General features: G+C 37.5%; 3 protein-coding genes across 16 annotated transcripts in view; all 3 read left to right on the top strand.

The window, feature by feature from the left end:
* The window catches only part of LOC149565830 (proline iminopeptidase-like), a 314435-nt gene that overhangs the window by 258804 nt on the left and 29380 nt on the right, over positions 1–26251 (top strand). The gene's annotated exons all lie outside the window — the stretch shown is intronic.
* Positions 20438–23223, top strand: LOC149565832 (uncharacterized). Of its 2 annotated transcripts, XM_089819318.1 has the most exons (6): positions 20438–20892; positions 21091–21745; positions 21885–22117; positions 22233–22385; positions 22533–22933; positions 23071–23223. In XM_089819318.1, exons 2-6 carry the CDS (start codon positions 21123–21125, stop codon positions 23212–23214), a joined length of 1554 nt encoding a protein of 517 aa, XP_089675444.1. In that variant the 5' UTR covers positions 20438–20892; positions 21091–21122; the 3' UTR covers positions 23215–23223. The 2 variants fall into 2 exon arrangements, with proteins under 2 accessions (XP_089675444.1, XP_089675443.1); XM_089819317.1 differs by lacking the exon at positions 20438–20892 and having other exon boundaries at positions 20951–21745.
* Positions 23221–24358, top strand: LOC149565831 (uncharacterized). Its single transcript, XM_089819319.1, has 2 exons — positions 23221–23476; positions 23611–24358. Exons 1-2 carry the CDS (start codon positions 23347–23349, stop codon positions 24189–24191), a joined length of 711 nt encoding a protein of 236 aa, XP_089675445.1. The 5' UTR covers positions 23221–23346; the 3' UTR covers positions 24192–24358.

The following is a 26251-nucleotide window of genomic DNA, read 5'->3' as shown; positions in this document are numbered from 1 at the left end:
TTTGTAGAGGACCTAAATTTCTACCTACAGTTCGAAGTGCAAGTTCTAATTCAATCGGAGCTAGAAGATATCGCAATTTTACTCAAATATCGATTTTTGGACATTTAATTGTTGTTGCAGGCCGACTTGTGGCGTTTAATTTATGTATTTGTATTTAATTTGTGTTCTAGGCCAACTTGTGGTTTATATTGGTATAAGTAGGGGTTGTGGTGGAGTCTTTAGTCATTCATTCCAAAGAGGAGTGAGTGTGGGAGCAGCTGAAGGGCAAATTTTCCTGAATCTGTCAGCAGAGCGCCGAATGTGAGGTAGTTTACAACAGGATTGTGATGAAGTTATGAATGTGTGGACAGAGCGCCGAATGTGAGACAGTCTACAGTTGGATCTTGGATAATTTGGATGAGCTAGTAGCTGTGGCTGGAAAACAAGGAGATTTCTTGGTAGGCTTGCGAGCACAAGTTGAGATCTTCCTTGGAGGTTTCTACTAGAGTGTGGATCTGGACTAGCTAGGGTTTGATTTGGATCTTGAGGGATCTTGCAGAACTGATTTTGTAATTGCTATTTGTATTTGGCCCTAACTTGGAAGGCCTTACAGCCAGGCATATTGCATGCAATCAGTTATATCTATGAATAATTATTGTAATTTGGTATCAGATCTTGCATTATTGTTTCTTGTTGTTGTGTTTCCGCTGTGTGGTTATATTGTTGGGGGCTAGGACATCTCCTTTGCGAACTCTCCTGCCTTGCGCTGCATCATTCTGTGTGGATTGCCACTATTGGATATGGATCTGATTCACTTCTTCATTCTAGAGCAACCTTCTTCTTTGTTAGCATGAATGTTGATTGTATTCCTTTGGGGGAGTATCCTAAGCATTGGAGAGACTGTTTATGATTGACATGTTGCATTCACAATTGTGTTTGTCATTGATGTCAACTTAGTATTGTTTGTGTGAAGTGGCAAAGCAGCAGAAAGAGAACGAGGTCATACGGACTGTGTATTGATAATTAGGTCAAGCATAGTTACAGATGTATTCTACATTGTGTCCTAATGAAGTGGACACGTGCACATATAGAGAGTCAAAGACATGTAGAAGATATGCTTGATTTACAGAAGATAGTAAACAGACATAGTATCTGATAAGTGGTTTTTGATGATTGGTTTGTATCTCTTAACTGGGATAGAATCGTGACGAGTGCAATTAGACAGTGAGAGTAGACAACCTGACAATGACGTTAGCGAGTGCGCAAGGTTTGAGGTCACACATGTGAAAAGCTATAAAGACTGTGAGCCAACAATGTTGTGTAATTGTAAAATAATTGTTTATCTTTAAGAGGTCCTATTATAATTAATTGGGAAGCCTCAAGGCCGACTCAAGGAATTGTTTTGAGGACATGGTATAAAGGAAGATTATTTTCGTTTTGATGAAGTATGCAATTGATGAAGAGAAAGTGTGAAAAGTGTGAATTGTGTAAGTGATATGCGAAGTGGGTAAATGCGTGTAAGCGATCCAAGGGATTATTTGGATGTGAGATTGATGATCTGGTATTAAGATCAAAAGAGGATAAGTCTGCTCAAGAGGATAAAGGAGTTGAAGTTATTCCATTTCTATTATTCTGCATGGAATAAGTTGGATAGTGAGTTCGGTGGTCTTGCCCCTGAAGTTGTTTGGACACTGGGTCCTTTTGCCTTCTACAACTCCTAACAGGGTTAGCACAACTCCTAATAGGGTTGGAATCTCCTAACAAGGATTCAAAGTCTCCTAATAGGGATTGATATGTACTAAATGTATTTCATTATTGGCTCTTAACCAAGTCCATCCTCTTAGAAGGAACTTTTATATTAGTACATCATTTTGTGGGTACCATCACCACCAGGGTTTTCCCTCTGATCAAGGGTTTCCCTAGTTAAGATATCTAGTGTTATTGTGTATGAGTATCTTCTTATGGTTGCTAATTATATGGCTCACATGGTTAAGGATTAATAAGGTTGATAAATGTTTTAATAGTTGGATAACTAATTCACCCCCTCTCCCCCTTCTCCCCTCTCACTTATCTTGATGGACTTTACTTTCTAACATTCTCACCCTATCCTTAGTTTAAATAGTATAGAAATTGCCAATATAAAAGATGCTACAACTATAATCAAATCCCTAAAACCTAGAATTCTTCAACTTAGTGACTTAATGGGAGAAGTATCTTATACTCATGAGGAGGTCCAAAAAGAATTGTTGAGATGGCAGGAGCTGCAATCTCGATTTCTAGATGTTTCAAACACAACCCCTATCAATAATTAGAATGACAATTCCCATCAGAACATATTCCTATGGAATTGGAATCAATACATGACATGATTGGATTGAATCAAATGTCTAATGGCGATCACATTCTCCTTAGCAACTCTCCTTTGAAAACAAATTCGGAAGCATGTCACCAACACTTAAATCATTCTTCATAATCGGACAACTTTCCTTGATTCCCCTGATATGGTGTCCCAATCCTCTCAAAACATTCTTGGGATTGTAGATATTATTCGAGGTATATCCCCCAATTGTGGTAGGGTTTCTAGGAAAAGAGGCCAAAAATCTAAGTCTGAATTAAGAAAGAAAGATAGTGAGGTCATGAATCAAGCCAAAATCCCTTCTATTTTCAACAATGGGAAGGTGATGAGCTTTCCACCTGCTGCATGAAGATCACTTATTGGAACATTAGGGGCTGCAATACCCCTCTTAAACAACAACTTTTAAAACCTTGTCTCAAGTCCTTTCAGTCTAACTTTATCCCTCTACAAGAAGCTAAATTGGATTCTAAGAAACTTGTCCGACTTGATAGGAAGTTAGGAATATGGTGAGTATGGAACCCAAAATCTATCCAATTTACCCCAGAGGCAAATCAGCCACATTGGATGAGTGACCAGGTTAGAAGTATCAACTTTGATTTGGCTTTCATTCTCATCAATGTATATGGACCCATTTCCACCACAGGAAAGTTGCAAGTGTGGAAGGAACTGTCAAATTTTGTTTCCAGCCATCACTCTAGCAACATAATAATAGGCAGTGACTTCAATGCTATTACAAATCTTGAGGAAAAGATAGGGGCTCTCAGAGCTCTCAACCAAGCATCTAGAGACTTTAAGAGCTGGATATCTTCCAACAACCTTCTTGATTAACACCTCCAATGATATATTCACATGGAATAATAGGAGATGAAGTTCCAACCTCATAGCGTAAAGGTTGGACAGATTCCTATTTTTTGGTGACTTTCCTTCCTTTAATCATAGTATATAAGATGAAATCAAACCCATCTCAGGTCCAAACCACTTCCCAATTCATCTTGACATTGCAGAAGTACGCAGACCGAATAGAATCCCCTTCAAGTTCAGAAACATGTGGTTCCAGGATAAGGAGTTCCTTGCCCTGCTTGAGTCTTGGTGGAATGAAGATTCCTTCTAGGGCTCACAAATGTTTGTTTTTCTCTCCAAATTAAAAAACCTAAAGCTGAGAATCAAATCCTAGAACAAGCTCTACTTCAAAAAAATATTTCAAGAAATAGCCAATCTAGAGCAGGAAATTAAGGACTTGAATGAGAAGGCCCTTATCAATGGGATGGATAATGAAAGTTACTTATTGGAGAAATTCCTCCTCAGTAAGAAAGCTGACTTGCTTGCAAAAGAGGAGATATACTAGAAACAAGAATCTAGAGAATCATGGCTATTTGAGCGAGACAAAAACACTAAATTATTCCAAAACAACTTTAAAGCTAGACATTGCATAAATAGGGTCACAAAAATCAGAAATTCCTGGGGCAGCACTTGTGAGGATCCTATAGCCATGGCTAGTGAGCTAGTATCTTACTTTAAAAACATTGTAAACAACCGGGAATCCTCAGACTTAACAAGTTAATCTACCCTTTTGAACCTTATTCCTAGATTAATCACGAGAGATCATTGCAATGTTAAATAAAAAAATTACCAAAGAAGAAATCAAGACTGTTCTTTTCCAGATGTAGCCTTCCAAGGCTCCCAAGTTTAATGGCTTCTAGGCGAGCTTCTTTCAAAAGTGTTGGCATTTTCTAGGTGATGAATTATGGGAGGCCCTTGAAGATAGCAGGAACTCTGGTAATCTCCTCAGAGAAATCTACCACACCTTCCTTGCCCTCTTCCCAAAGAAATTAAAGGCCATCCACCTTGAGGACTTTAGACTGATTTCTTTATGCAACACTATTTACAAGATTCTCACCAAAGCCCTCGCCAAACGGCTCAAAATTATCCTCCCCCTTTATTCTTTTTGATGAACCAACATGCTTCATTCTAGGTAGATTGATTATGGATGGCATAATTATCATATAGGAACTCATCCACTCTACCCAAAAGAACAAAACCCCATGTATGCTAGTTAAATTAGATATACAAAAGGCATACGACAAAGTGGACTACAGATTCCTTTGCAAATGCATGGAGTCATTTGGCTTCTGTAGACAATGGGCTTGCCTCATCTTTAGTTGTATCTCCTCTCCCAAAATCTCCATTTTATTCAATGGAGCTCTAGAAGGCTTTTTTGACATCTCTAGAGGCCTTAGGCAAGGTGACCCCATCTCTCCCTTCCTATTTGTTATTATGGCTGAAACCTTTGGAAGGTTAATCAAGGCCTTCCAAGATCAAGGACGAATTCAAGGGATTAATGTAATAGAGGGATTTCTCAACATAACCCATCAACCATTTGCCAATGATACCATCTTGCCTAGCAAATGCTCCATCAATGAAGCAAAAGCCATCAAATCCAAACTTCACTTATATGTGGCAGCCTTGGGACAGATAGTCAATGCTGACAAGTTCCTAAATTTTCTTTATCAATTCTGCTCTGAATCTTGAAGATAGTATATGCAATATTTTGGGTTTTTGAAACAGGGGCCTTTCCTTGCAAATATCTGGGGTGCCTCTGGACAAAGGGATCCAGCCTACAAATGTGTGGGACCAAGTCATTCAGAATGTGGAAAGCAAAATGGACAACTAGAAATCCAAATGTCTCTCTATAGTTAGTCGACTAACCATGATCAAATGTGTTCTTACTGCACTACCCTCATATGAAATGTCTTGCCTCCCCCTAACATCCAAAGCCAAAGATGATCTTGAGAAAAAAATCAAATCCTTCTTCTGGCAAGGTATCTCCCAACAAAAGAAGCTCACCCTCATTAAATGGGATAACATCTGTAAACCTATTAAGAAGGTAGACCTAGCTATAAGAAAGCTCATGTGGCATAGTAAAGCCTTTGGAACTAAACTGACCTGAAGACTCAACAAGGAACACAATAGGAAATGGGATAAAATCATTTTCCACAAATATCTGAGTCCAAACAATCCCTTGAGTATACTCAGAACAAACTCCCCTCCTAGAGGCTCTCGAGCTTGGAACTTTATGTTAGACAACTGACCCTTGATTGTGAATCATTTGTCTTGGGATGTAGGTAATGGAAAATCTATGGTATTTTGGGAAGACTCTTGGGTTGGATACCCCCCTTTTTTGACAGTTATCTCCCCTAATATCTCCAACGCTCTGAAAGGTTTATGGGGCGACTCCCTCAACAATTACATCTCCTTTCCAAATATTGATCCCCATTTAGGTTGGGAATGAAAATCTTTAGAAGATGTCCCTCTATCTCTGGCAAAAAAATCCAAACTGATGACCATTTTGAAATAGCTACAGATTTTCCCGTAACTCAAGGACGATTCCCTAGTTTGGACTGTTGCAAACTCACGTCATTACAGTGTTAAAGAGGGCTGCAACACTCTTCCATCCTAAATGCATTGGAATCCTATAGAGCTCCCCTTGGACCTTTGTTGGAACAAATTCTACCTTCCCAAGATAGGAATGTTCTTATGGGCAGTGGGTCGTAAGATAATCCTCAAAAAAAATGGTTTAGAAAGATTGGTTTTGTTGACCCCTCTTGTTGTAGCCTCTGTAAAAATCAAGAAGAATCAATGGATCATCCTCTACTTCAATTCCCCCTATACCCACTAGTGCTAGTCATGGCTTTGCAAGAAATTACACTTTTTTTTCTATTTCCAACCACAATCCTCGTAGTCACCTTCAAGCATGGCCTTCCAAGGCTACCAATAGCACATATGGTTCACTTTGGACATCAGCCCCAACTATTCTAGTTTAGGAAATATGGAAGGAATGTAACCAAAGAATTTTCCAAGATTTGGAAATGAGCCCCTTTTCTTTATGTAATGAAATTTAATCTAATATTGTGGAGAATATTAACAACAAACCACATTTTGACACCCACCATGAAGGTTTCTGCTTGGATTGGGTAACCTGTATAAAGCAATGGTTGAACTTGATCACCCCCCAATTTGTTGGACAGGAGGGATCCAAGACAAAAAAAAGCAAACAAGAATTTGTATGGACTTGACCCCCCTCCCCCCAATCATGGCACAAACTTAATTTTGATGAAGCATCAATGGGCAACCAAGACAAATACAGACTGGATGTATTATTCATGACTGGAATGGGGAAGTATGTGGGCAACTGGCAAAGCCAATTGGCACTGCTTCTAACAATGTGGCCAAAATAGAAGTCTTGATAGAAGGTTTGTTATTATGTAAACAACCTAACATTAACAATTTGATCATTGAAGGGGATTCTCAAATTATATAAAATGCCCTTAGAAATAAATATTCCCCTAATTGGACTTTATATTCTAGGTTAGATAGAGCTCAGGCCCGTCTCAATTATTTCTCCTCTTATAAAATCAGCCACATATATAGGGAAGGTAATACCCTTGCAAATTCATTAGAAAATATGGGTGTTTCTGGCACCATATATCATCCACCCTAAGTTCTGGTTTTAATTTATACCTTTCCTTGATCATATATATTTTGCTCTTAAATTTAATTTTCCTAAACACCTAACCCCTTAATTTTCCAACCAAATTAAATGTCCCATAAATAATTACCTCCACTCATTAGATTGTCGTCCTCCACAGTTGGCATTATTTTTGGCACATTGAAGTGTGCAAGAATTCTAGTTGATACCAATGTTGTTAATTTTCTAACTTATTCTCACCTTTCGTACCTCTCTCTCAAGACTCTCCAGTCAGCCCACATGTATTCTGGGCATTTTCTCTCTTTATTAAGCCTTTTATTGTTTCTAATTTGGCATCTTCTTGGAAAAACGAATGCTAACATTCGAATGAAGATTGGCAATAGGCTCCTACAATTTTGGGGTCGCATCTCTGAAAGAAGGTTGAGGTTGATGGCATTTTCTCTCTTTATTAAGCATTTTATTGTTTCTAATTTGGCATCTTCTTGGAAAAATGAATGCTAACATTCGAATGAAGATTGGCAATAGGCTCCTACAATTTTGGGGTCACATCTCTGAAAGAAGGTTGAGGTTGATGTTAAATTCCACCCATAGATTAATCGTCTATGCTATTAGGAAGATTGTTGGCCTGGAATTCTCTCTGCTCAACTTAAGGCCAAAGCCTAATGCAGAGATTATTGCCATGTTTGTTGCAACCATCTTACATGTTGGGGAGATAAAAGGTCCATCCTTGAGCTATGTCACAACCTTTTCTAGGCCTCTTTGATAATAGAGCTCAGGACCATTGTGGATAACATTGAGATAATCTTTGCATCCCTAAAAGAAGTGATTTTGAAATCATAGATAGGGTTGTTGAAGTGCAACGCATTCTCATAATCAAGAATGTTGTGGAGTTCAATGAGTGACTCCCCTCTATCAAGATGAACTAGTGGTTCTTACTAAGCACCATGCACACCCTTCATCCTCTAGAATGGTATGACTTATAATGGTTTCTTAATGTGAACAAGGTGGATTATAGCGATTATGACGTAGATTCCTCTTCCGATGGGGATTAAGTTGGTAGTTTTCAGAGACTTCTTAAAGTTATAAGCCTCTAGACTCTTCAATCTTTTGTGGGTTATATCAATTATATTATGTTGATTAGTTGTCATACTCTATTTAATTTTTGATCAACTTACTTTTCTAACTCTTAATATATATATATATATATAGACTCTCCTTACCCCATTAATTTTTGGCTGGACTCGAATTTGCACTTCTTGGTTTGTTGTTTTAGGCTTTTGTTTTTATGTCCGCAGGAAGAGATTGCATGTCTAACTCTTGTCATGCATGATGTTTTTATATGATTTTAAGGACTCACTCATATTAGCTAAAGGAAGTTTATCCTGCCATTTGGTGGGTGTTGCTATTAAGGGTAGTCGAAAATATTGTTTAGATACTCTCTTTTTAAGGTATTCTGCTACCTTTTCTTCCTTCTGGCATTCACTACTAAAATTGGGCTCATTTTTTGATGCTCATTGTTTGAATTTTCTATGAGCATTGGTCGATATTTTGACAAAACGCTTTGTCAAAGATTTTTAGTTGATAATTCGACGAGAAACTTGTGTATCTTAATTTCAACAAGTCTTGGTGTCGAAAAAGAGGTCATTTTCTTGGAAAATGTGGTGTCAAAGAAGAGGTTTTTGACGGTCGCGTACATATCATAGTTGTCCAAAGTTTTGTTGAAATTGTCCTTGTGTGTCGAAATTTTGACCACTTTGGGCATCAAAAACGACTTGGTTTGACGAGGATGCTATGTCCACAACGATAATCCTCGTTGAAAGTTTGACGTCAACAACGTCGATAATGTCTAACTAGAGTCGAATTTTTGATAACAATCATTTATTTAAAAAGAAAAACTAATATGCAACTAGGTGTAGAGTGGGTATTTTGTTTATGCATTGTACTTTATTGTTAGTGTTGGATAAATTGTGGCAATGGTCCTTCTAGGATGGCCCACTTATGAGCTCGCTCACTACCCTTTGCTTACACCTCAGGCCCTCTCTGACAAGGTGGATTTTAGATAGTATGTATATCTATTCTCTATCACAGAGGTTTAAACTTAAGCATTAATCTTGCACAAATCCTAGTTCTTTCTTCTTGATGTGATTGTCTTGCCTGATGTTCAATCTTTTGATCATTATTGTTTCCTTTTCTTAGATGCCCTCTTAATAAATTGGTTTCCTTTCTTATATCTTTCAATGCTAAAGACACACCCTTCACCTTGCAAGATGTTCCTTTCTTCAAGTTGACTGCTATTCATTACTAATTGCTAATTTCATGAGATGCCAATACTGGAGATGTGCTTTTCTTCACTTCTCCATCTATGTTTCATTATCCTAGCTTATATATCATCGCTTATTTATGTAAACCTTTTGTCTCTATCTGATTATGACTCTAACTTTTATTTCTCACTCTAAGTATATCACCTCTTGATTTGTATCTCTCCATCAACACCTCCTTACCTCCCTCCCCTTCCAAACCTTTCTATATGAACTCTTTATCTATATCTATCAAATATGTCCTAAAGCCTCTAATTATGAGCACTAATTTCTAGGACAATAAGAAAAAATATTTTGATAATTACACACGAGACGACCCTCTAGCTATTTTGTTGAAAACATTATCTTCTTGAAAAAAAAATTTACTCTCTCTATATAGTAATTTTCTATTCATTTCCAATTTGATCAAAACATATCCACTCCTATGTAATTTTAATATTCATTCAATGCTATTTTTTCACTTTTGGAGTAAAAATATTACTTCATGTTTTGTCAAATAATCTACCCTTGAGATTTTTCTAAATCCTTCTTATGAAATCTGGCTTTCAATAAAGTCTACAATAAATCTATCTCGTGTGTAATCTCTTATTGATTTATCACAATCACCTCAGGGTTTGGGTGTTTCACACTTGTGAAATAGTGATAAAGGTAACTATATGAGAGGCTTGGCTTCCTCCTTTACCCAATGTAGAAATGGATACAATTCTTGTCTTTTTTCAAATTCACTTAGTGCATTTTGTTCCCTTACAAAAACCATGAGACTACCTTTATTTTAAGGTATTGTATGCAGATCCTTTGATGGATCTCTAAAAACTAGCATATGTTGTGAAAATATGTTTTGCCACCCATTTTAAAACATTGGTAGAAAAAAAATTTCATCCCTTTTCCTTTAATTCAAATATGTAGATGTGTCTACTATAGTACTTGTAACCTCAATACTTGACAAAAAAACACAAACCTTTATACTTTTATGAATACCAAGAAATGTATAAATTTGTCTCAGTAAATATGCATTATTTATATGCTCCATGAGATGGTATTCTCTTCTAGTTCATAAGCCTTTTATTTGTATGTATGCTTACCTGACTATAAAAATGACTATAAGTTCCTACAAGTGAACTTTACTTGTATGAGCTAAACTCATTTGAAAGATTAAAAACATTTTTTAGCTAATCCAATTTGATAAGATCCTTTAGTTTGGCCCGCCACCACATTTCTATGAGGCATAAACAATTATGGTACATTAGTTACGATTCCATATTTTTCATGAATGTCTTATTAAGATAAATGCAATCAACTGGCAAAAAATCATCAATCTTTATGCTTTGATGAAAGACAATAACTATTGTGAAAGCATCTATTCACACTGTGGGCAAGAGGGTACTGGTAGCATTTTGAATACCCAATCAAAGGATGTAATTTTGGGTTTTGAGCTTTATGGTATGTTATATAAGAATTTATTATTAAATATAACCTGCAATAATTGCAATATATGTGTTAACTCCTCTTTGGGGCACTCTACTAATTGGTTCGCATACACTGTGTAAGATTCATCCTTCCTTATGTGTTTACTTGCAGACCATAATAGTGGAAAATAACTCCACTCCCATTTTGATGTGCATATGCTTTTGGTATTTTCCAATGATGAAAATGATTGAAATTCTAAGTTAACAATCTGAACTACAGAAATGCAAACACACACTCAAGATAAGGCGCTAGAATTGGACAAATTAGAAAGCAAAGAAATCAATATGCGCAAACTTTCAAATCTCCTTTGTTGAGATTTTGTCTTTTGATTTGGTAGTTTGATATATGTGCTCACTATTTCACCTTAAAGAGTGCTCATTGTAGCTCCGTGACTATGCAAAATGATAATGATGATGATCTAGATGATGAGATGCAAGAATGATGATTCAAACATGGCTGAGATAATGACTAGAATGATGATGACATGCAAGATAATGGATGCAAACACTAAACTATGGATTTGATGATGGTATGAGTGTGGAGTCAATTTGGCACTCTAAGTTTACTATGCATGAAAGCGGATGACAATTTTAAATATAAAATGACATTATGACTTTTCTTAAAATAGAATTGCATGATTTGTGAAGGAAAATGAGGGCATTAAATAGGAAATGCAGGAAATGTAAAGGGTCTCCAAAATGCAACACTAGTCTTCCTTGAGAACAATTGTCAATGCAAAGGGTGACATGTGAACCGGAGGCCATGTGCCAATTGTCTTGATGTTAGTAAACCCATTTATGCATCCTAAAACCCCCTACGCCATCGTCTTGATGTTATATACAAAATTTTAATTCAATGTTTGTTTAAACATCCTAAAACAAAGGGCTAATAATAACAATCCCTAAGAATAGATAATTTTAATTACCAATACATTATCATAGCAAACCTAAGGCATGAAATATATGATAATAGTAATTACTTGTATGTCAACACTGATAATTGGTTACAAAGCAATTTTCATGCAATATAATAATTTTATACTAAAAGGTACAATTATAAATGATTACATCAAAATAGTGAAATGTGTTATTTTGATGTGAATGCCCTTAAATTTGAGATAGGAAGACATTCTAACACCTTACCTGCTAGGCATCTTTTGATTACTATCCACATAAGTTTGTTGCACATCAATTGAACCTGCATAAAAATAATTTGAAATCTCTGTACTACTCATACACACTTTATGACTTTCATTTATATCACGCATCTTACAATGAATATGATTAAGCCACAAAATGAAAACAACAGAAGGCTGATAAGTGTTGAAGAACTTAGACTATAACCACATGACCTCTAATAGTGTAAAGAATATTTGTGGCTCCTGTAAAGTAAAGAACCAGTCTGGTTGGTGCAGAGTGTTTTACATCTTCAACCTATTTAATTGGAACATAGTTAAATATTCACAAATTTAATGAAGCATAGTCAAAGCACTTGTCTAGAAAATCATTCATGTAATAACGCAATGTGGCTATCTAATTCTGGACATAATTAACTCAGAATTTTTGCAAATTTAAACTTTTTCTTTTGAAATGTATATTTGTAAGAACTGCTACATTTTTTTCTATCATGCATGGTCCTTTTCCTATAGATACAACTACTCTTTTGCATAAAGATCTTCCATTTTTCAAATGTATTGCTAGTGCACTTTGAAGAGTGAGTTCTGTCTGAACAATTAGAGGCTAATTGAAGAGTTTGAAACAACTAGAGGCACTTTGATATGGGTCCATTAGCCTTGAGATGTTCAGACGTAAGGTGCTATCAGTTTGATTTATGGTCTTCTTGTTCAACAACATGCAATTCTTGGGCTGTAAGTTTTACCTCCAATGATTGGGCCCTTCCCATCTGTACCTTTAATTATTTTAGCTCAAAATAACAAAGATGAAAGTAAGTTTAGGAATGTGAAGATATGGAAAGCATACTTCATTGTGAAACAATTATATTAGTTCGGTTTTTTTCTCTCCTCAACTTGTTGTGCCCGCCATTAGAAAACACATTCAATACAAAAATCAAAAGGAATATTTAGACAACTCCATAATTATGTCTAACAAATTATACTGTGTTACCTTGAGTTGAGCATTTTCTTCTAGAAGTTTTTGTAGCCGCAACTTGGTTTTCTCCACCTCTCTTGAACCGGTTGTCTACATTCAAAGTGAACATATTAAAGCCATTGGCATACATGGTGTTACTGGGCAACTTTGAGAGGGCAATGTCTAAAAGTCATTCAATAAGAATAGAGCTTGCAATTCAATGCTTAACAATTACTCATAACAAATCTTGGCAATACCCATAAAATAACAAATCTTGTCAATACCCAAGATTAATTTACCTTGGAGCGGTGAGGAATGCATGAAAGGCCCTATTATGGCATTAAGTTAATTAGTTGCTTGTGATCCCGTACTATCAATTCATGGTTGGCTAATGCATTGAATTCTTTAACAAGTGCAACATTTTGGTCACCTACAAATGCAACACAAAAGGTTTGATGTCATTCACAATGGACAGTACAAATACTATATAGAAATGTAGAAATGAGGATAATCAACTATATCAAGGATGAATACATTTTATCTTTACTTGCCTTTATTTCTTCATAGTTACGATCTCCAACCTCATCTTCAACATCATCAACAATAGAGTATGAGCATGCCTTTATATTCAATCTCAATTGTGTCCATATTGAAGGCATGCTTGATAATATTAGGCATGCATTCAATGTAGACAATTGTTGTCCCTTGTTGAACTCTTGCAACTCAAATACTCAAAGACTTCTAATCAAATCAGCTAAGATACATTAGAAAATTTTATGTTTCCTAGTTGTTTTGATTACAAGTCTTCAAGACTATGTGCATAATCTCCAAAATGATAACAAAATGAACAACTCCAACTTTCAAAACTAAATGGGTAGGTGTTGATTGGTTTAGTTTGAGCTTCACTTGGTTTCCAAAATACTTTAATATTCTCTACTTAATAACAAATAAATGGGTTAAATTCACAACATTTTTTACTGAAGTTACAAGTATTTCATTAGTCAAAAGAACATAACATGGATTTTTCTTTACCTGATAGTGCCACATCATCTACAATCACATTTTGTTCAGCTCCAACCTCAACATATTGAACACTAAGATCACGCTCCACTCCGTCACTAGGGCGTTCTGCATGTTCTAAAATATTCACAAAAATGTTACACCAATTGCAATTTAAGATGTTAAATTGTATTAATAAATACATAATTAATTTTCAATATCAAATGAATACATTCATCACTTGGATGCACATCAAGGCCTTCATCATTTGCAGGTTCTATGCCAGGATTAGAAGGGTGCATTGAAATGTCATGCGCATTGTTATCATTATTTGCAAATAGTCAATTATGTTCGGAGTTAACATCAAATAGATTATTTCTCAAGTATTCAAGTTGAATTATTTTTCATTAGGCCTATTTACCTGTGTGTGAATTGGTGCACCAGAATCTTCGCTTTGCCCACAAGATTCTATGCAGTGGCATGCAACCATAGATTTACAGCCTTGCTTGAAAGCAATTTGTTTGTCTTCTTCCTTGGGCAAGATATTTTGCTAAATGAGGGTAATGTTGATGAAGTCGGCCTAAACTTAATGTTGAGGGTAAAAAGAAACCAAGCAAATAATAAACTATTTCTATAGGATGTATTGACTTATACCCACAGGATTCTATGCAGTGGCATGCAACCATAGATTTATAGCCTTGCTTGAAGGCAATTTGTTTGTCTTCTTCTGTAGGCAAGATATTTTGCTAAATGAGCGTAATGTTGATGAAGTCGGCCTAAACTTAATGTTGAGGGTAAAAAGAAACCAAGCAAATAATAAACTATTTATATAGGGTGTATTGACTTATACCCGTTGATCCATGTCACTATGTAGGATCCTCATCAAAAGGGTTAAATTTACTGCATATGTAAATCATTTATCTTAAGTTAGTTAAAATTTACATGATACATATGCTACAAATTACATTAACATAACATGAACAAGATGCATACATCATAATCATTGTTTATTTTTAATTTTTTTACCTCTACTTTATGTGTGCTAGCTATGCAAGATCCTCAACAAAAAGGGTGATGATGTTTGCAGTCCTTTTTCTGTTTCCACATTAGAAGTAATCAGCACCAACAATTGAGCATCATAACACATTGGAAACATGTGTATCATAAATCACCTATGTTGTTATCATTAGAATTGAACACAATGAATTAATTATACCATGCCATTAGACTTCAACATGAAATAAATTAATCATGAAAACGTATAATAAGTCAAACAAATTTCTATGAATAAATCAATACCCCATACATTTCGTTGATCATCTTCTTCATCAATCTCATCAGCATGTTCATCATCATCATCATTGTCATCATCATCATCATTGTCATCATCATCACCATCACCAGCATCATCATCGCCATCATCATCATGATCATCACCACCACCAGCATCATCATTGCAATTATCATCATCATCATCACCATGATCATGATCATCACCATCACCATCATCACCATCATCATCATCATCATCTTCTTCTTCTTCATCGTCGACTAACTATCATTTATCATCATCATCTACTTCTTCAATCACATTATACTTTACTGGTCTTCCTCTTCGATCATGTCTAATAACAAATGATGAATCTAGTTTATGTGGACTGCCAAAGTAAAACACTTGTGTAACAAACGGATTTTTCATAACAAAATAAAGAACTAAATTCTGATTTCACATAGAAATGAAAGAGTTTTCTTCAACTAAATTTTGAGACAAAACATCTTAAATCCTTTTCATGAGACTTTAACTGAAGTAACTGAAATAACGATTAACTGAAGTAATTGAAATAACGATTAACTGAAGTAACTGAAATAATGATTAACTGAAGTAACTGAAATAGCGATTTCCTATATTTAGTTGCATATAGTAAAGTAAATACACGATCAGTTACAAGAGGAATATAAGTGCATATTAGGAAAGGAAAGAAGAAACATACAAGGAGTAACTGACAAGTCTTTAACTAGTTGTGCAAACCTCGTCTTTTGATAAGAGGAGAAGCATTGACTTAGGCTTAACCTCCCAATCTCAGACCATATCCATCCCCACACAATCTTTTGAAAGAAAGGCCCTCCCTACCTCGGGATCAGGCTTGGGGTACTAGTAGTCCAGCCACCTAAGCATTTTCGATGTTTAGAATGTCTGCACAGTTATGGACGGACATGTTTGAATAACTAGCACTACTGACATCAAGTGATCATATGAAGGCAAACATGCCCTTTAACGACCTTGGCCAAGGTTTTTGGATGGGTTTTATTACCTGATCACCACTGCTCAACTTGACAACAGAAAACAATAAATATGAACATGCATGAGTTATTAGATGATTTCCTTGTTTTAAAAATAATATTTGTTATGGCACATCTGATTTTACTTCCATGTTAATTGCAGATTTCTTTCTCACCTTTTCACCTTTTCCATGGCCATACAACTAGGTGAGTCCCAGGTGCTTAAATCTCAGAGTCTAGTCAACTCATTTTGCTGATTCCTCAGTTGATGTAATAATATTTCATGTTTCAACACATCAAAGCTTATATGACTCGAGGAAAAATGATGCAGGAGCATCCAGAGGTATAAGGGCAATCTTGTGTCACCCAAAAAAAATGTACTTAGAATTAGTTTTTGTTTCATGTGTTTTTTTTTTTGGATACCCATTTGGGTCAAATAAAGGTTCCAACTCTCAAAGTTCCACTATTAGTGTGTTTGAAAATCCTGAAAAAATAGGAGCATGTAATTGGGCCATCATTTTGGTGACCTAGAAGGTGTGAATTGGCCGGATGAATGTAATTGTGATTTAGAGCATTCCAGAAAAAGAATCAGGTCAAAAGGCCCCACGGTTTGAAAGTTATTGCAGTTTTTCGGATTTTGGAGACCTCCTAAGAATGCTTCAAAGTCAGGTTAGGGGCATTAAATGACTTCGAAAAGGGCCAAAAAATGGGGGATGAGCGAAGCTTTTCCATAAGGCTATAGAGCGCTTCCAGAGCTTTCCGAAAATGTAAACGGTTCATCAATCGGAGCTACGGTTCAAAAGTTCTGCCTCCCGGAAGTTTGGTTATCGTTTCCGGATTCTTCTAGATTTGCATCGACTTCTAACGCAGCTTCTGGAACCTTCTATTTGGTCAGTGGATGCCTACTAGCACTTTCTAGAATAGTCCTAGTCCTTAACCCTTTGGTGTCTATTTAAGGAGATTTTTTGGCATTGTAAAGGAGTTCGGAGTGGAGTTTGGGAGGAGGTACTGAAAGGAGAAATTATCTCCAGCTTTATGCTATTGTAAGCCCTTAGGGCATGTTTTGAAGTTTATTTTCTCTGTACTATTTGTACTAGCTTATTTTCTCAGTTAAAACAATTTCCCTTTTCTGTTGTGTCCATTCTGTTCTTGGGTTGTGTCCCCATCAAGTGGTATCAGAGCCGGTTTTCCTAAGTGTGTAGACAGAGCGCCGACTGTGAGGCAGTTTGCACCAAGACTGTGTGGTTGTGGGTTTGAGTTAAAAAGATGCCTCCACGAAGAGAGCGTGGCGGAAGGGCCAGAGCTATTAATCCTGAGGAGGTTAGAGCCCTCCAAAGGCAGGTACAGGCATTGCAAGAGGAGCTCTGTAGAGGAGCGAATGTTGCCGCAGGTGACGACAGTGAGGATGACAATGAAGAAGTAATGGAACTAGAAGGGGAATTTGACGAGGAAGTTCTAACTCATGCAGAGGAAAGGCTTTTTAGGGCCATTACTAAGTTTGGGAAAAGACCTACGATTGAAGTGAGTGTATTTTCAGGAAATCTGAAACCAGATGAGTTGATCGATTGGATCAATGAACTGGAAGAATACTTTGAGTATGAGGATATCAGGGACCCAGATAGGGTTAAGTTTGCAAAGGCCAAATTGAAAGGCCATGCCAAAATCTGGTGGCAAGAGGTCTAATTGGAAAGAAACAGAAGAGGAAAGGAGAAGATCACAAGATGGGATCGCATGGTGGACAAATTGAAGAAGCAGTTCATTCCTGTGGACTATGAGCTTGATTTGTTTAAGAAGATGCATGGGTTAAAGCAAGTAGGAAGATCAGTCCAAGAATATACAAAGGAATTTTACCGACTCTTGATTAGAGCAGGACATGCAGAAGCAAATAAGGAGAAGGTTGCTCGTTATATCAGTGGGTTGCGACCTAGCATCCAGGACGAATTAAGTCTGGTAAGAATGACCAGCGTTGAAGAGGCATACCAGTTTTCCCTACGAGTTGAAGAGAAGTTAAATAAAAGGTTTGAAGGAAGACAAAGACGGCACGGTCAAGGAGGAAGGGGAAGCGGTAGGTCATCTGGAGGCCGCAATGAAACTCAAAAGAAAAATGAAGATGAGGGTACTAGCAAGAACTAGAGGAATGAGGGTTTCAACCGCTCCCGTGACCAAGACTTTGGAAATCAGAGAGGAAGAGGTAGAGGACGTGGACAAGGAAGAGGAGGCTTTCGTGATACTTGTTCTCATTGCAATGAAGAAGGTCATCGTGCCTTCGAATGCCCTCAATGACAAGGAAGGACAGATAGGAGAGCTGAGGGCCAAGCTAGGGTTGCTCATGTGGATGAGGATGCACAATCATCACATTCAGAGGATGCAGAAAGAGGAGAGACCTTGGTAAACGAAAGAGTCCTACTAAGTGGTGAGATTGAACCAGGACAACGGAGGAGTTTGTTCCGTACCAGATGCAAGTGTGAGGATAAATGTTGTGACGTGATCATTGATGGTGGTAGCACTGATAACTTGGTATCAGAAGAGATGGTCTCTAAGCTGAAGCTCAAGACGGAGAAACATCCCCAGCCCTATCGGATTGCGTGGGTAAAAGATGATCATAAGGTCCTGGTAAGTGAACAATGTTTAGTAAAATTCAAAATTGGGAGTTATCATGATGAAGTTCTCTGTGATGTTATTTCGATGGATGTTTGCCATCTATTGTTGGGTAGACCATGGCAGTTTGATAGACATGCAGTGCATGATGGACATGCAAACACATACTCTCTGACAAAGGATGGAGTTCGTCACATATTGAAGCCCATGAAAAAGGAAGGTGAAAAGGTATGTAGCAGTGCTAGGATTTGTCTTGTTGATGAAAGGAAGTTTTTAGATGGCATGAAACATCAGCATATGTGCTATGCTTTGATTCCTAGGAAAGATAAAGAAGGTAGTAGTGAAATACCAGTTGAAGTTTCAGATTTACTAGGGGAGTTTGGAGATGTTATCTCTGATAATGTTCCAGATGGATTGCCACCAGTAAGGCAAATCAGTCATCAGATAGATCTGATTCCAGGAGCTAGTTTTCCTAACAAGGCTGCTCACAGGATGACTCCTACTGAAACAGAGGAGCTAATTAGACAGGTTCAGGAGTTGTTGAGGAAGGGCTTGATTCAAGAGAGCTTGAGTCCATGTGCAGTACCTGCAGTACTCGCACCAAAGAAGGATGGAGAGTGGAGGATGTGTACAGATTCTCGAGCTATAAATAGGATCACCATCAAGTACCGGTTTCCTTTGCCAAGGATGGATGATATTATGGACTGCTTGAATGGAGCTCAGTACTTCACAAAGATAGATCTGAAGAGTGGTTATCACCAGATACGGATTCGAGAAGGAGATGAGTAGAAAACAACCTTCAAGACCAAGGAGGGTCTTTATGAGTGGTTAGTCATGCCCTTTGGATTGACGAACGCCCCAAGCACCTTCATGCGGCTCATGAATGAGGTACTTAAGAAGTTCTTGGGAAAATTTGTTATTGTTTATTTGGATGATATTTTAATTTTCAGCAAGACTTTGGAAGAACATTTATTGCATATTCGTAGTGTCCTTGAAAGGCTAAGGGAAGAGAAACTATTAATTAATCTGAAGAAGTGTAACTTTGCAAAAAGGGAGTTAGTCTATTTGGGGTTTGTTATATCACCTGAAGGTCTCAAAATGGATCCAGAGAAGGTAAAAGCCATCTTGGAATGGCCTACTCCAAGGTCTGCTACTGAGGTAAGATCATTTCATGGTCTTGTTAGTTTTTACAGGAAGTTTATTAAGAATTTCAGTGACATATGTGCACCCCTAACTGATACAATAAAAGGGGATAGAAAAGAGTTCAAATGGACTGTAGCAGCTGCGAGAAGTTTTGAATTGCTGAAGAAGAAGGTAACAAAACAGCCTGTGCTGGCACTTCCAGATTTTAGAAAAGTGTTCCAGGTGGATTGTGATGCTAGTGGCAGCGCTATTGGGGCTGTATTAAGCCAAGAAGGTAAGCCTATTGCATATTTTAGTGAAAAATTGAATGATGCAAAGAAGAAGTATTCTGTTTATGATCAAGAGTTCTATGCAATAGTTCAGGCCTTAAAGAAATGGAGGCATTATTTATTGCCAAAGGAATTTGTTTTGTATACTAATCATCAGGCATTACAGTACCTAAGTAGCCAAGGTAAATTGAATCAAAGGCATATGAAGTGGGTAGAGTTCTTGCAGAGTTATACATTTGTGTTGAAGCATAGAAGTGGAAAATCTAATAGGGTTGCAGATGCACTAAGTAGGAGACAGTTGTTGCTTACAGTAATGCAGGTTGAAGTAGTTGCGTTTGATGAACTCAAGAATTTGTACCTTGAGGATCCTGATTTTGCTGAAGCATGGAAAGCTTGTAAAGAACCTGTTGCTGTAGATAGAACCAAGTGGTTAGACCATAGTTCCAAAAATCGCCATGAAATCGCCGAAATCGCCGAAATCGCGATAAGATTCATGGCTCCCGATTTTTTTGGAATCGGAAATCGCTGGTGGCGATTTTTTCGCATGAATCGCCTGAATCGCCAAAATCGGCGATTCATGGAAAAAATCGCCAGAATCGCCATCGGGTATCGCCAGAAATCGGCCGCGGCAGCAAGGATAGAAAGTTCAATTTTTTAAAAAAAACACATGTTTTATTTGCTTTCTAAGTTGACTTTCCTCTTTGTTATAACCCTAAAGAGCCTTCTATTTGCTTAGTATGAGTAGAAGAGAGGAAGAGTGAGAGAGAAGAAGAGAAAAGAGAATCCATAGGTTTCCAACCGGCAAGAAGGAAGAGCACCAAAGAGATCAGAAGTCCATTTGGGGAGGCCATAAATTGCATTGGGAGCATTAAGGAGTCAATATCAACACTCCTCAACTCATTTGCAAGAGGTAAGTGTTAGTTTTTTTTTTGCATGTTAGTGTAGTATGCATTTTTTGTTAAATTTTTTTAGTGTTCATTTGCAAATCTTGAATGTTTTTTATTTTTAGTTTTAACTTTTACTAAATTGCAAACTAGGGTTTGTTGTTTTGTAGTTTTTGTTTATTAGTTGCAAACTTTGATTTTTTACATGAATTTTTTTATTGCAGCAGCCCTTTGCTTTCATTTTCCAATTTCCACAATGGGTAAAAAAGATGAATGCTGGAAATATAATGAAGAGTTTCCTGGGAGAACCAAATATCAAACAAAATGTATATTTTGCAAAGAAAAAATAAATTCGGGAGGTATCTATAGATTGAAATACCACATTGCTGGCATACCTGGCCATGATGTCACAGTTTGCACTCAACAAACCGCTGAGGCAAAACGCTCTTGTTTAGTGGCATTAGAAAAAATTGAACAAGACAAGTTGACTAAGAAAATGCAACTTGAAGGGTTAAGAGGTATTGGCTCCCGTGCTCCCACATCCGCAACCGCATCTACATCTGCAAGTGCATCTGCATCAGCTTCCGCATCCGTAGGTTGTGTTGGGGAGGGTTCTTCTAGGCCTCCTTTTCACCCTAGTGCTAGTGCTCATGTGAGTGTTAGTGGTAGTCGGTCTCATACTGAGACAGAGTCCAACACCAACCTATTGCGGCCTAGAGTGCGGAAAAGCAGAATGGATAGTTACTTTGTGCCCCGCACTACTCCTGGCTCCCAACCCACGCTTGAGGGCATGGGTTTGAACAAGGAGATTCATGATGCTGCCAGAAAAGAGATTTGCAAATTCTGGTACTTTTGCAACATTCCATTTATTGCAGCCAGGTAATTGATTCTTTTTTCTTTGTTATCTTCAAAGTTAAAGTTAAAAGTAAAAGTAAAACTTTAATTATATCTACTTGTTTTATGATTTTAGTTTTTGACATCTAAATTTCTAATCAATATCATTATCTATTTGTGACAGGACTCCTTATTGGCAGAACATGATAGATGCAGTTGCCATTTGTGGTCCGGGGTTTAAAGCCCCAACTGAGGCTGAGTTGAGTGGATACCTCCTGGAGGAAATGGTTGAGGATATGAGGCATGAGCTTGAGGACAACCGAAAGGAGTGGATCGAAAAGGGTTGCACCATCATGACTGATGGTTGGACAGATAGGAGGGGAAGAACACTCCTCAATTTTCTTGTATCCTGTGGAGGTGATTGATCATTCTACTTTCCTACATACATAATTTTGAATCGTAATTGACTATTTCAAATTTTGATTTGTTGATTGCTAATAGTAATTATAATTCGTTGTTTTGTTACTTGTAGGATATACCATGTTCCTCAAATCTATTGATGCTTCTGCTCATGTAAAAAACGCCACATACTTATGTGAGGTTATTGAGGAAGTTATAGCAGAGGTGGGGGAACAACATGTGGTGCAAGTGGTGACGGATAATGCAGCAAGTTATGTTGCTGCAGGTAAACTTTTAACTTTTTAAGTTTTGAAAATAAATTTATTTGAATTTTGAACTTTTTCTAATTCTAACTTAGAATTTCTAAGTTTCCTAAGTTCTAATTCTAACATGTTTGAAATTTGAATTTCTAATTATCTTAAAATTGTTGTAGGCAAACTTTTGATGGAGAGGCACCCCACCATATTTTGGTCCCCTTGTGTAGCACACTGCCTTGACCTCATGTTGGAGGAAATTGGCAAACTTGAGTGGGTCAAGTCATGTGTGGAAAGGGCAAAAAACATATGTAAGTTTATTTATAATCATTCATTTGTCCTTAGCACAATGAGGAAGTACACAGGAGACAAAGAGTTAGCTCGTCTAGGGATCACGAGGTTTGCCTCGAATTTCATCACCTTGCAGTCCTTGTTGACATCAAGGGATGATTTGAGGAGCATGTTTGTTGGGCGGGAGTGGATTTCATCTTCCTATGCTACGACCACTGCAGGGATAGATGTGGTGGATTGCATATTTGATGATGATGGTTTTTGGAAACCTGCTAGAGAAATACTTAAGGTAATTTTATTGCAATTTAACATTTAATATTTTACAGTTTACTATGCTAATTGTTTAATGATTTAGTTTTACCTTATATTATTGAATTATTCTATGTTTAAGTTTTGACTCAAATTTTTGTTTTACTTTATATGTAGGCCATTGAGCCTCTTGTATCTCTCCTACGAACTGCTGATGGGGAGAAACCCTCTATGGGCTACATATATGAGGGCATGGATAGGGCCAAGGAGGCCATTAAAGCTCAGTATGCAGGAGTGCAGGAGAAGTATGCCCCTATTTGAGACATCATTGATAGGAGATGGCAGAATCAGCTCCACAGACCCATCCATGCAGCAGCTTACTTTTTGAATTCGGCATTTCGTTTCCGTCCTGACTTCAAGGCGGATGAGGAGGTTCTCACCGGATTATATACAATGATCCAGAGGTTGAGTACTGATGAGGATAGCAGTGCTGCAATTATTGAGCTTGATAAGTTCAATAATAAAGAAGGGCCACTTTTCTCTAGCAGGGTAGCCATAGATGCTCGGGAAACAATACAGCCAGGTAAAAATTAAATAATATATTCAATGTTCATGAATCTAGATTCTAAACTTAAAGTTGATTATGTAATTTTAGAGTTAACTTGTAATTTGTAATTTGTAAATGAGACTAATTATTTTTATTTTCCCTTATTTCAGATAGATGGTGGCAAATGTTTGGGGCCACAACCCCAAAACTTCAAAAAATTGCCATTCGTATTCTGAGTCAGCCAAGCAGCGCTTCTGGATGTGAGCGCAGTTGGTCCATGTTCGAGCACATCCACTCGAAGAGGAGAAACAGGTTGACAGTGCAGAGGTTGAATGATCTTGTCTTCGTTCATTACAACCTCCGTCTTAGGATCAGACAGATTTTGGGCACTGACTCCTCTCCGATCATTCTGGAGGAGATTGATCCAGAATCAGAGTGGCTCACAAAGGTTGTAGATCCAGTCTTCACTGAGGAAGACCGTGCGTGGATTGACCAGGTGGATATAGAGGCTGAGGCAGCTAGAGCACGTTCTTCAGGCATTGGTAGACGCACACGTGCACGCACAGACACAGGCCCTAGCGACATTCGTGAGCCCATCTTATATGCGGGAGATATGGCTCGACAGTCCTCTAGGACCTACATTAGACGCCTTGCTACTAGGCAGACTGGATACTCAGAGGCTGAGGCTGAGGCTGTAGCCGAGCTTGAGGATGATGTTGAGGATGATGATGACTATGAGCCTGAGGCTTGAGCTGAAGCCTTGTTTTTATATTTTGTTTACAGATATTGATACTGAATCATTGATAGACATATGTTTCAAAGTTTCAAACTTTCATGGATCTTCATCTTAGATTCTTACATAAATTTATGATTTGATGTCTTATGGATCATCTTACATACATTCTATGATTTAAATCATTATGATCATTTGATTTCTATTTACTTCAGCTAGCCTACAATTTACATTTTAGAATCTTAGATAACATAGTTACGTATGTGATGGATTTTATGTTTCATGTTTATGTATGTTAAGTTTTAACTTCTATTTGATGATGTTATAGTGTGCTTAAGTTATATTCAATAAAGGGTGCATGAAATAAGTTTTAAATTGTTAAAATCTTTAAATTTAAAGGGTTTTTTCAAATTTGCCGATTCATCGCCGATTCATTGCCGATTCATTGCCGATTCACGATTCGATTCGGCCTTGCCGATTCCGATCCGATTCCGATTCACGTTTCTTTGGGTTAGACTATTTGATTCAGGATGGTATGTTGTTCAAAGGTAGTCAATTGTGCATTCCAAGGAGTTCCATGAGGGAAAATCTGATTAAGGAGAAACACAGTGGAGGGATGGCAGGACATTTTGGTCGAGATAAGACCATTGCCATTCTTAGAGAACATTATTTTTGGCCTCAAATTTCACAAGATGTGAAGAAGTTTGTACAAAGTTGCTAGGTTTGTCAAGTTGCCAAGGGGTTTAGTCACAATACTGGCCTATATCAGCCATTACCTGTTCCATCAAGGCCATGGGAGGACATAAGTATGGATTTTGTTCTTGGATTGCCGAGGACACAAAGGGGTAATGACTCAATATTTATGATGGTTGATAGGTTCTCCAAAATGGCACATTTCATTCCATGCCACAAAACTCATGATGCTGTCCATATTGCAGACTTGTTTTTCAAAGAGGTGGTAAGACTACATGGTCTTCCAAGGAGTATAGTTTCTGACAGAGATACTAAATTTGTGGGGTATTTCTGGAGGACATTGTGGAAAAAGTTAAGAACCGACTTGAAATTCAGTTCCACGCATCACCCACAAACTGATGGCCAAACAGAAGTGGTAAACAGAAGTCTGGGCAATTTGCTGAGATGTTTAGTTGGGGATAAGCCCAAGGGATGGGATTTGATTCTACCACAAGCAGAGTTTGTTTACAATAACTCTATAAATAGGAGTACTGGAAAACCACCATCCCAAATTGTATATGGGAATAGCCCAAGGACTGCACCAGAATTGAGGAAGATAGAGCAAGGGGAGAGGACAAGTGTTGAAGCGGAAGAATTTGCTGAACATATCAAGCGTCTACATGAGGAGGTTCAAGCACACATTACCAAGATGAATCAAGAGTATAAAGCTAGGGCTGATCAAAGGAGAAGACATAAGGAATTCCAAGTAGGGGATCTAGTCATGGTGCACTTACGAAAAGAAAGATTCCTAGCCGGTACTTACAACAAGCTGAAAATGAAGAAATTTGGCCCCTGCAAAATTTTGAAGAAACATGACTCAGGAAATGCATATGAAGTGGAGCTGCCAGACGGTATTCACATTTCTCCCATTTTCAACATTGCAGATTTAACAGAGTATCATGACGATGGTACAGATGAGGAGCTGGTGATAGAGCCATGTCCAATTCCTGCTTCTAAGAAGGAGGAGATAGAAGACATTCTAGATCATCGTGTGGGTAGGAGTACCAGAAACAAGCAGTATGAAGAGTATTTGGTCAAATGGAAAGGACGACCGATCGAGGACTCAACTTGAATTTCAGCAGCTGAGGTTTCTCATTTGGGATTTCCTCTACCATTCATAAAGTGACAGGGTCACTTTTCAATCTACCCTGGGTGTCTGATGCAGGAGCATCCAGAGGTATAAGGGCAATCCTATGTCACCCAAAAATAATGTACTTAGACTTAGTTTTTGTTTCATATGTTTTTATTTTTGGATACCCATTTGGGTCAAATAAAGGTTCCAACTCTCACAGTTCCACTATCAGTGTGTTTGAAAATCCCGAAAAAATAGGAGCATGTAATTGTGC

This window comes from Cupressus sempervirens, chromosome 3, assembly GCF_028749045.1.
Source record: "Cupressus sempervirens isolate cs-2001-9-10 chromosome 3, ASM2874904v1, whole genome shotgun sequence".
NCBI lineage: Eukaryota > Viridiplantae > Streptophyta > Pinopsida > Cupressales > Cupressaceae > Cupressus > Cupressus sempervirens.
This window is presented reverse-complemented; position numbering and strand designations above follow the sequence as displayed.